The sequence below is a fragment of the Thermobia domestica genome, chromosome 18 (assembly GCF_964235325.1).
Source record: "Thermobia domestica chromosome 18, izTheDome1.hap1.1, whole genome shotgun sequence".
NCBI lineage: Eukaryota > Metazoa > Arthropoda > Insecta > Zygentoma > Lepismatidae > Thermobia > Thermobia domestica.
Window position 1 is genome coordinate 138,970,982 of NC_137471.1, and position 12,603 is coordinate 138,983,584.

The following is a 12,603-nucleotide window of genomic DNA, read 5'->3' on the forward strand; positions in this document are numbered from 1 at the left end:
TCCGGGAGGGATAAAGAGGAAATTTAAATGTTTAGATCACTGAAACTTTATTTAAAACTGAGAATAACCACACGGCACTGCCAATCCTGTCCATCACTATTTATATCTACAAACATGGTGTCTTCAAAGCCAACTCCTATGTTTCACTGTTTTAACGAATTTACGGTTGAATTTTTTACTGTCTCGGGCCCAGTTCGGCTTCCAACATCTTAATTTCTAATGTGAAACTAATTTTACCCTATATTACTGCGTCTGTAGCGATAAATCCCAATATCTGTCTTGTACAAACTGGCGTGTTGTGTCTTCGTTCAACGCCGGGTCTGGAATGAAGATTCTCGCACCGTAATACCATAGTTCCGGAAATAGTTCCAATCACAGCAGAGAATTTTGGTGGCGGAAAATATGAAACGAATAGGAAATGGTAAAATCTGGATCAAACCGGATTTCAAAGAGGATATGAGCATCTCAAGAAGGACGAGGGGGGTCCAGATTATTCTGCCAAAATTTAGATTGGTAGATTCTTCCAAGAATTCCTGCCCAATATCGGGCCTAGTTTTTTGTATAGCATTAAGCTGATGGTTTCAATGATTCCCTATTTGAAATATCCACATGCTAAATATTATCATGAAACAACGTACGAATAAGGATGTTATTCCCCAAAATATAGCTGCTACTACATTATCCCGAGTTTCAACATTAATTGTGAGTATAATTATAATCAATCAAATATCATATATAAATCGAAACATATTTTGGAAAAATTAGCATGGTACAGTATGTGATCAAATTAGTGGGCCCCTCCGAACGGAGACCACATTACAATATGGTAATGGCACATTACAACCTCCGCAGTTTCATGATTCTACATAACATAAAAGGTACACACTTACAGGTTATGGGTTGCAAAACTTGGATGTCTGAAGATCATTTTCTCTGGCGAGACCAGTTTCTCTGTGAGACTCAAGTGGCCAATCCAAAAGAGTGCAGTCACTAGTTTACGAGTTTCTCACTTTATTTATTTTACCGGCAGTTTATACAGGATGTAACATAAATGCATGCCCAAAAGTGACGAGGTGATTGCGTACATTGAAATAAGTAAAAACGTTCCTATAAACATGGGTCCGATGCCGCTTCGTTTCCGAGATACAGGGTATTCAAATATCGAGTTCCTCCAATGGCTCACTATGGGAGAGTGAATGAAAATGTTCAATATTACAGGAATAATACAATCAAGTGGAATTATGTCTGTGCAAATACATTTACACTAACATAGAGAATGAAACTAATCAAAATTTGAGGTTATTGGGTTTTCAGTGTTGCCAACCTGGTACAAAGTGTTATGTTTTCAAATATCACTAGACGTCACACGTTAGCATATGATTGCTGAAATCAAAACGTTCCTAAACATGGGGCAGATTACAGTTTGTTTTCGAAAAACAAGGCGTCCAAGTGTGAAGTCAATTAACGGCTTACAATAGTAAACAACGGTTCATAGATCACAATGCTTGCGTGAAAGTGTTACTGTGTCGTTACATATGAATGCCCATGACAGTAATATACGTATGAAGCCACAAAGTGATGTTATTGGGTAACAATCAACGTCCGTCGACCCTACTCTTCCTTTTCTCTTTAAGGTCGCGTCATAACTACCCTTCTTTGAAAACCGAAGATGCAGTAAAATTGTGACGTCACGGCGGGAGCAGAAACAACTTTCGCCTAAGGTCCTTGTCATTCACCCTTGCTTGTTTCTTTGATTTTTGCAGGAAAGTGAGTGATTCTTGCTTTCCTGTATTAAGAAAACATTAATTACTGTAGTGCTCGTGTTAACCTATAAGCATGTCGAATTCTGCACTAAGTACTTGTCGTAATTATAGTAGAAATACTACGGGTTCCAAAGTTATTTATCATGTATTTCCCTCGGATTTTTTGCGGAAAGTTTGGCAAAAGAAATGCTGTTGGAAAGACATCTTGAAAGTTGAAAACGTCAGCGTCTATTCCGATCATTTTATTTCCGAAGCTTATGGACATAATTTAAAATGTGAGCTTCTAAATATTCTACCCAAGAAAAAGTTTAAACGAGATGTGCCTTCACTAAACTTACCATTACCATACGAAACCGTGTTGATGTAAATAATGAAAGAATTAAATGTACGGAAGTTAGGTGTTCAAAGAAAAAACAAATCAGACATTGAGGTGCAGCCAGATGAGATAACTATTGTGATTGAAACGAAAAATAATTCTTTGTTTATGTTATTTTCCGTTTGTTCTGTGGAGAGTGAGGGGCATAAACCAAAAGAAGAGCTCTCCTTTTTGGGTAAAGAGAATGAAAAACTGAAGTCTAACAGTATGTACAAAGCCAAAATACGTAATATGTTTACAAACGAAGTTAAAATAATTGGAAAGCAAATATAATAAAGAATTAATTTCAAAGGCCAGTTCTAAAATATAATATTGTGATCGTTTCAATAATGTGGTTAATAACAGGGTGATGATATATTACGAAAAAGTTTTACACTAGACCAAGTAAATATGCTAATAAATGGCAAGAAAAAACTAAGATGGATTGATTAAGATATCATTCGTGCATTAACACAACACGCCTCATTGATAAATTATACAATCATCTGGCGTTACAAGTTCGAATCCCCGTACCCAATGTGTCAACATTTCGACGTTGTATGCAAAAATTACCGTTTTTTCCTGGTATTCTTACCCCAGTTTTGAAAATTTTGACTTAGCAAGGGCGCTACTTAAAGAGTATGGAAAAATTTTCAGTGCTTATATTTGATGAATTGAATGTCAATAGGCGCGTATGCTATGACCAAGAGGTTTATTTATTTTTAGGACCACACAGAAATGTCCAGGTGGCAATGATTCGAGGCTTAATAGATGTTTAGAAACAGCCAGTGCATTATGATTTCGATAAGACTATGAAAAGTAAAAAATTACTCTTCGAAATCATATCTAAAGTTAAGGCTCAAGATTCAAGATAGTTACGATTCTTTCGAAGTTCAATGGTGGCAATATGAGGCTACGTGGTGGTCTCGTTTTACCTTCTTCCAGGTGGATGGAAGCAATAAAATAGTATGAAGTTATATTTCGAATATTTCACAAAAAACTGTGAATCGAAGAAAAGAAAAAGAATGTGATTGGCCGACCGTTTCATGTCCTAAGAAAGACACTTCGATCTTGAAACTATTCGACACGGCTAAGACATACTTCAGAATTCGGTTTTTGAATAGAAAAACACAGGAATTCCGCAGGAGGAATGTTCTTTAAGATAGTGGATGCAAAGCTATTCTTCAAGTGCTACTCAATGCTATAGTGAGTACATATTTTATCTGTATGTAGTCTTTACTTTTATTGCATTTAAAAATTTGTTTTCCTTTGTAAATCGCTACGGCGGAACATAGGCTTAGCACACGACATTTGTCCCTGCTTCACCGCGGTGACGTCACACTACAGCTGGAGAAAGTGGCTACGCAGAAACAGGGAGTTATGAAGGGACCTGTAAAAGCGCGGAATAGTAGGGTCGATGGACCTTGGGTAACAATGTTGCCCACTTCCTATAAAGGTCAGTATTTTTGCCAGGGATTTTTTGAACATCCTGTATCTCGAAACCGGTGCGGCATCAGATACATGTTTATAGGAACATTTTTCTTTATTTGGATGTCCGCAATCACCTCGTCACTTTTGGCCGTGCATTTATGTTACACCCTGTATAGTTTTCAATTCGTGTTTTCACCTGTGTCATCCTGCTTTCAATTCGTTATTGTGATCACTTTCACTCTTGTTGATTTTTGTTTTCTAGGAAGTGAGGTTGGTTATTTTTCATTTTTGGAAACCAACTAATTTCGTTTGACTACAAATATTACAAATTTATAGAGACTTATTACACTTAACTTTAATTATCTATCACATTACCTCTTCTGAAAGAAAAAAAAAAAATCAAAACCAAGTACTTAAGTGTCATTGGTCATATACGTTCTTTCCTCTTGTTTTATCCTTACTTATATAATTTAATGCACTTAAGTTTAATTATGTATCACAGTGCGGCCAATTTTCTAAGTAGATAGGTGGCTAGCATACAGAGTAATAAGCAATGCATGTGTTACGGGAAAATACAGGTTCTACAATGCAACAATCAACATCATAAATAGATGTAATACTGGCTAAATCAGCTTCGATGTTCTTCTAACTATGACTTTCCATTATCAGATCTTAATTCAGACTCCCCGAGTCAACTCTCCGTACCCAACCAGCATGACCTTTTTCCGGGATCCGGACGCTTCCTGGTTGTAGCGAAGAGCTTAGTTCAGGCTTTCTTATGAAATTCCTTGTTCTATTATTTCCTTATACGAAAACTTCCTATAACTGTGGTGTAATGCCTGCGCTACCTGTTTGTTTTTATTTCCTTAAACAAATAGCTTGATTGTCGCTTTCTTATTTTACAATAACCAAAAGAAATTTCCAAAATATATATGTTTGAATTTTGGGTACTTTACACTTATGTTGTTAATTTATGGTGTTACGTTCTGTTCATTAATTAATTGTGTTGCAGTGAATACATTGATGGTAGGAAAACCAGAGAAAGGCAAATTGGTGGAGAACATGTTGCTAAGCATGGCACAGACGGGGCAGATAATGGGGAAACTAGGAGAGAGTGAACTGATTAACATCTTGGAGAGAGTCAATGACCAGACACAAAAAAATTGCAAAGTAAAGGTACGTACGGTTTAGTTAATGATACTAATGTAAGATGAGGGGGAAAAAAGGTACAAGTAAAACTGAACATTAATTATTTGAATATGCGTCAATAGTATAAGCAACAAAATAAGAATAAATTACAGTATAAGTTTTTATCATATTTGTATTTTAATTCCTATGACATTAGGGTAATTTGCATTTTAAAGTGTATAGGGCGAATTTCTATGACATGAGAGTAATTTGTATTTTAAAAGTATAGAGGAAATTCTTATGACATGAGGGTAATTTGTATTTTAAAGTGTATAGGGCGAGTTCCTATGACTGAGGGTAATTTGTGTTTTAAAATGTATAGGGTGAATTCCTATGGCATTAGGGTAATTTGTATTCTAATATGTATAGGGTGAATTCTTATGACATGAGGGTAATTTGTATATTTTAAAATCTATAGGGTGAATTCCTATGACATGAGGGGATTTTATAGTACATTATTGGGCATATTTAAATATTCATCATTAACTACACGGCGGGAAATATCTCAATTGATTTCTTATTTAAATTGGCGAATGGCATTATGGATAATCATGTGCATAAGTATGTTAAATTTTAATATCATCAAAACAAGCATAAGAACTAGAACACTATTTTATAATTCGAAATCTATAATTTCTATGCATGTGAACTCTCCTGTAATTCGAATTTGTCGGAGGGGGCGCGGTGGCTCAGTGGTAGAGCGTTCACCTCTGGTGCTTGGGGTCCCGGGTTCGATCCCAGACCCCGCTAAGTGAACTTTGTGGTGGACAAACACCGTGCTCGTGGGTTTTCTTGGGGTTCTCCCGTTTCCTCCCACTTTCTTCATTCCACCATTTCACTCATCTCTCATCATCACCGTCTCCTTTAGCCTAACCGGCATAAACGTGGGACGTAAAACTCAAAGATTTCATTTCATTTTTTCGACTTTGTCGGAGTTATAATACAGTAGAGAGAGAGTCCCCAAAACTGCAATCCATAACCCGGCAGTCCGGATAACTCGTTTACACCCTGGCAGGGCGAAAATATCCCTGCAATGCAAAACATGACTTTATACATTTCTTTAATAATAATAATAAAACGGCTAATTTTCATTATAGACAGCTTTATGCCTTCATGAATTATTTTTCTGAGGTCTGTCTTGTCAGGTAAATTACTGTACAGTGTGTTATTTATTAATTTTCATTTTCATGTATAATAAAGGCTTTATGCCTTCATAAAGTATGTACTTTTCCTTTGTTTAAGAGTATGACATTAGGGTAGAGGAGTCTGTTGGGCAGTTTGTTCTGTATTGCATTCTCAAGTAACGAATACATACAAATACAGCATTGTATTGTCTGAGAAAACATTCGTACTTTTTTAAACCAAATTCCCAATAACCCGGCATTTTCACAAACTGAGCCACCGTTTGGTCCACATTAGGCCTAGTTTTCGGGACTTTACTGTAATGTATCGAGGATAAGTCCAGAGGTTGAATTTTTTCTTTCATATCCTTTATATCTGACTTGAAACAAATATTAGATAAGAAATGCATCAAAGGATTACTGGAATATTGTATATATATTTTTTTCTTGTATTTATAGATGTAACATTGTTTTTCTGTACACTAATGCCAATTTTATGTATATTTGTCTTTATTTTATTTTACTTTATTTTTATTTATTCTTCTTTCTTTCCTTATTTTTGCTTTCTGTTCATTATTTTTGTTATTGCACATATAGATAAGTATTTCTATATAATTCTTGTAAATCTATTTTAATTGGGACAGTAGTTCTGTCATAGGTGATAAATAAACAAATAGACAGTAAAATCTGATGCTGGACTGACGAGGACTCGCATTTTCTAAGCTCAAGTACATGTACAGATTTGTGTTGTATCTCAGTTGGTGAATCAACTATCAGGCAAACGGAGATTCAAGATTCGAGTCCCCTTCAGTGCAGTGCTCACATTATATGTTTTTGAATTACCCTATTTGTTATTAGGTAGGCTTGGATAGTGTGCAGTACCCCACAAGCATGTACAGTATTGCCAGACCGTCTTAAACAATAAGTGGAGGAACTGCTGTAGTACTATGTTTCCTCCGCACAGCGGCGCTAGCTCCGTTTGGTCCGAACTTTTCCTCGGAACAACAATGTCCAATGTAAAGAACGCTAATTTGATCGATGTTTTAACAAAAAATAGCACAATACACATGAAAAATATTTAAACAAACACTAATCAAAAAACAGTGTTCGAATTAATCTTTCAAACGAGGGGAGATGTGTGTGTATTTTCAGTATATATAAGAGGGAAATGGTCATCCGTGCTAGGTATGAAATGTTATTTCTGTGATACGAGCCGGTTATAAACTTTTACAAGAGTTTGATTTCCCCGCCATCCCCCGTTAGTTTGAACACTTTCAATAAATATGCATTAAATTCAACTTAAAGATTTAAAAAAAAAAAAAAAAAAAAAAAAAAAAAAAAAAAAGCAAAAACGCGTTAAAATAGTAAGCTTATCTTTAATTGGAAGCTACTTTCATTAATTTCCTCGCGCTTTGTGCACTGGATTTTGATCTCAATTCCTTTGAAATTTGCTTGGCATGAAAAATGACACTTTATGTAGTGAAAAACCAGTTTAGGCAGATACAGGAGCACGTGATCTTTGGAACATCCTAAATTTCTGTTTGCTGGGAGTTCGTTCGTCTATACAGTCTGAAAATATATCCCCTCATAGTGCGTTCTCTTTTGTATTTTATTTTCTACTGCCAAATCAACCCGTTTCATGGTATCGAAAAAGGCAAGGGAAAGGTACTTCAGATATTTTTGTTCATTGCCGCCGAAGTCTCGCAATTTGCACAGAAGTTCCACGTTAGTGGGAACAACACCGTCTAATTGCGAATGGCTTTCCAATAATTGCACACACTCGCTGCAATCAACAAGTTTTTACTTGCTGCATGAAGTACGTACCCGCACAAGTAATACACAATATTATCATTTGCTCTCGTTGTATTTCCACTAACTGACAGATCTAGAGGATTTAACTCAGGCTCCAAATCTGTTAACGTGATAGTGTCTTTTATTTTGCTCTCTACACTCTCCTTGATGGTCTTACTTTTGGTGACTTCTGCTCGAGCCAGAGATCGCATTTGCTTTGTGAAGGAAGTGAGTCTTTCGTCAACTTCATTTACACAGTTGGCTGTAGAGGAAAGCACACCTTTAACTGGCACGTATATTGATTGTAGTAAATGTAACTGAAGCAAGTCGATAGAAGTAGGATGATCATCACTGCTTAAACCTCGGATAAGTCCAAAGTGCCTTTCCGCAGGATCTTGATTCAGTTTTGCGGTCAAGATGTATTTGTATCCTGCTTCCCAGAGAGATTCTGACAAGTCGAGTGTGCTTTTGATTGTCACACGAAGTGACTCCAAAGTCTGTTTCGAAGCGAATGTGTTTTCATTACTTTCCAGAATTTCATAAAAAGACTAAAATTAAATGTTTCCTGTCGTTCCTCTGAATTCCCTCAACTGGCAATTTTGCATTCATTGCATCGAACAGGTTGTTCAAGTCGCGCGTAAATAGTTGTGTCCCTTCGCTACCTTCAAACCCGTGAACACCAAGTTCTCGATAAAATTCTAAGCCTGTGGCAACCGAATTACTGAGGAACTGCACGGCCAACTTCATACTCATTTTTTGAAAAGCTCGCGGGTTGATGTGAGACGAAGTTAAATAAGGCGTTACTCTTTTACTTCTGGACTTTGTTTCTATGACATAAAGCTTCTCATAATATGAATATATTCTACATCATGTCCGTCGTAAGTGGCTTTATTTATTTTGCGCAAATGATTCCTGATACATTTAATTTCGTGACAGATGTCCCCCAGAACAAAAATCTTTCTATTAGAGTCACATGGATTTACGATTAAATTTTTCACATTCCCTGTGTTACCCGAAATACCCAGTTCATTCCATGCTTTTTTATTTGGCTGACTCCCATCACACACAAATGCCACAACCCTTACATTATTATTCTTAATTGTAGGATAATTTGCAGAATAATTGTTGCTAGGATGGAACCTGGAATTGAATTTTTTGACAAGAAAGCAGCAATAGGTTGAACCCAGTTTTTTTATAAGAGGCACAATAAAAAATACTAACGCATGGTCATCAAGAACTCCCTTATCTTCACTTGGAGTGAATTCCCCCAGATTTACAAACCCATCAAATGTACACCGGCTGGAATTGTATCTTATATCTTCTCTCAACTTGACTTCATCAAATATTAACACACAATTCCGATGATTCTCATCACTGTCCTCCACGTTTTGTGAAATTGCTTGTAAAGCATGAGGGTTCAGACCATAATCACATTTCAGTCCCCTCGATAATTTTCTTAAAAGAGAAACTGATGGCAAAGGTAACAATTCATTTTTGACACAATGCTCATAACCCTTCCTAGACTTAATTAACAATAACAAACTCGTCAGAATAAACTCTGGTTTGTATCGCATGCCTCGTAAACTTGTCTCACTTTTCTTAGTCATCGTGCGGATCACAAGTTTTTGTTTTTCACTTAACTTTTGAATTTTATATTTGCAAACGATAGATTTCAAGTTTATTGTCTGTTTGCGATATTCACATTGTTTCTTCTTGTTTACTGTGAGTAAACGTTTAAGTCGATTCACATCCTTTCGTAACCGCGTTACTTCGTTTGATAAGTTGATACCAGAAATTGAAACCGAAGATTTGCTGTTGTTAATGGATTGCAGGCTTTCATCCACGGATTTCGTCTGGTGAAAATTGTCCTCTGCTCGAGCAGTTGTCACACGTTTCTTCTTCTGAGGGGAGCAACGAGGTTTGGCGCTTTCCTTTTCCGAGGTTCGAAACTGAGGTAGCATTCGAAACTGAGGTAGCATTCGAAACTGAGGTAGCTTGGAATACCCGGAAATTTATGCGGCACTGCATTCTCAGTTAATTTCCATTTTCCACGAGCTAATTCCACACTTTTCCCATTTATCATAAAAGTATCCGCTTTCACCAACATCTCCTCGCTAAAATGTAAATCGCACACACGGTCAGTCAGGGTCAGTACTCGGTCAACTCGAGGGATTTTTTTGTTCCATTCCTCTAAAGAAGATTTTGAAGGCCTAAACAAATGTCTACCATCTCCTTTACGGTATCGAGATTTGCAGCCTGGCATAAAACAACTAGGCATCCTGTCAATTAAGCTATTTAATATTTTACTACCACCACTAAACACCCAATAAAAAATTAAACAAAAGAAAAATTAAATAGCCAGTTAGCCACCATAAAAACACTACCCTTCGAAACGAGAAACCCGCTCTTCCTTTCAAACCAAACGCTCGACGCGCCATCTGGTATTGGAATTTGGAACTATGTTTTGTGAACTATAGTGGTATATGGCAGTTCCTCCACTTATTGTTTAAGACGCCCTGGTATTGCTGTATTGTGTCATAACTAAAAGCAGTTATAATTACGGTTCTTTAGACTATTCAAATAATTGTTAAAATCAAATCACTTTAAATTTTATTAAATTCATTAATTTAGTTTCATAACACTTTTAACTATGGATGTGCATTATCAGACAAATATGTGTAAAACCATTATATTCCCTTCGTCATTGTGTAAATCAGTCAATAAACGAAAGACTAGTGTCCCATTCACTATCATAACACATTCCTTTAGATTGCACGAGCCTTCTAGTTGAATGATCTCAGATATCATTGCCCTTCTTTATCAAAACTATAGGAGACACGATTTAAGTGGTAGTCGTGGAACAACTGTCAAGAGTGCAACAAGAAGTAGGAAAACACTCAAACACATTGGAGCCAGATGGTGGCTCCAGGCCACCATCCCGGACCCTAAAGCGCGAAGGTTCAACGCAGCAGAAAGAGTCTATGAGGAAATCCTAGGTCATCATCTAGCGATTATAATTGAGCCACTTCAGAATTTCATTCGTCGTCGTCTAGCAGATTTGATGGGATAAATATCCAGTCGTCAATTTCATTTGCTTTCTACAATTGCCAGCCAGGAAGTGGAAAAGTGCTTTGAGAAATGCATTCATCATTTTTCACGGCTACAATTTCATCAAGGACCAAGAGTAGCAGCCAAGTGCGTATTCCTATCCTTTTAGTTAAATCCCCTCTTCTTTCCCTCCTTTACCTTCTACCTTATCTAGTCGCTATTTTCATTAATTTGAAATGGTTGAGTTTCATTTATGCATTAAAGCAACACTGTAGGGAATACTTGTAGTGACGAATTTAATTTTTGTATAAAAAAATACGATACTCACCAATATACGTGGAATTTTTCTATTATTTCGCGAAGCAAGTTTTTATTCTTGTAAGTAACACAGTGGAGATTGGTGAGTATAACAGATAATTAATTTATTAAATGAAGCGCAAAATGCGAACCTTAACTTCATCTCGAAATCGCATTTTCTACCTTTTTCTTGTAATTATTTTCTATTCCAGTTTGATAGGCGAAGGGCAGCTCTAGATTCTGATGATGAACTGTAATTTTTGCACCAGAATGAAAAGAACAGTGAAAGAGACGAGTAAAGTGAGAATCAGCATCACCTCCGAAACTTGAAATAGTGAGGAGAAGAGAAAAAGCTTAGTGGAGGGTCTTCAAATGTTGTATTAAAGTTTTCCATAGTGCAGAGGTGAAACAGGTGCAATAGTGTTCAAGGTGATTCTTGTTTAAATTCTGCTCACTCACTAATGTTGCAATTCACAAGTACTGTAAAGCTTTGATAACAGCTTTCAAATTATTATGGAACACATACAAGTTTTTGATATTTGTTTATAACCATTGTTATGTAAAAACATGATTGTATTAAGTGCTGTATAACTCTTATTTGCAGAATAAACCAATAAAGAAGGCCATTAATATCATATAATGTTTCCTTTAAAACGAATCTGTTAAGAAGTTCTAGGAATTAAAGAGGAAATCAATTCATCACACGGATACGCCCTTTTTGCTATAAAAAATAAGATGGATGTTTTATAGGGGCAAAGGATACGAAATAATCAGTGAACTAAAAATGCTACAAGTCACATGGTCTTGAGATCGAACTAGTCACCCCTCGGGCTGGAAATGAGCACTTGATACTGAGTCATAGTACATTCACCTCTTGAAATTAATCCATTAATTGGAGTTATTCAGTTTCAAGAGATGTATATACAGGGTGTTTCAAAACAACACCAACAACGTTCGGGAGATGATTCCTGACACCAAGATGAGACAAAGTATAGACCAACCTGGGTGCACAAATGCTTCCTTGTAAAGTTATAGGCTGCCGAAAACACACACACACACACACACACACACACACACAAAAAAAAAAAAAAAAACCTTCCCTAGCTCTAAAACTATAGGACCTACCGTAGGCGGGTCAAGACCACTTAGGAACTAGTATGTGCCCTATCCAAATATCTTAATTTTCAGAATCCTACGGTACTTTCGCAACAACTTTTATAGAAGTAGTTGGCGAGTACTTCAAATTATATGCCCGTAGCCAAACTCCCTCTATGAAAAATTGTTGCTTGAGTACTTTAGGATACTGAAACGTGTATTTTTGGATAGCAAACATATTACAGGGTTATTATAAATGATTGAAGCGATTTCATAAATTCACTGTAGCTCTAGTAATTGAGATATTGTAACAAAACTCAACAGTAACGTAGAAAAACTCCAAAAGTTTTGTTTTTCCAGGTGTACGTCAGATTTCTTCCACGAGAGCGCAGCAGTGAGCAGTGAGGCAAGATGGTGACAGGCGCCGAGGAAGCACTTCATGTCATGGTCCCCAGGCTCTTCTGACTAACCCCATGCATAGATTTTTTTTTGGGGGGGGGGGCTATATGAAAGA

At 36.5% G+C, this 12,603-nt stretch overlaps 1 protein-coding gene across 1 annotated transcript in view; it reads left to right on the forward strand.

The window, feature by feature from the left end:
• Positions 1-11,624, forward strand: part of PDCD-5 (programmed cell death 5) — a 32,628-nt gene extending 21,004 nt beyond the window's left edge. Inside the window, exons 3-4 of the mRNA XM_081745000.1 lie at positions 4,562-4,725; positions 11,207-11,624. Coding sequence (XP_081601126.1) covers positions 4,562-4,725; positions 11,207-11,251 — 209 coding nt within the window. The 3' untranslated portion in view covers positions 11,252-11,624. The remainder of the gene's footprint in view (positions 1-4,561; positions 4,726-11,206) is intronic.
• Positions 11,625-12,603: the final 979 nt, after the last annotated feature.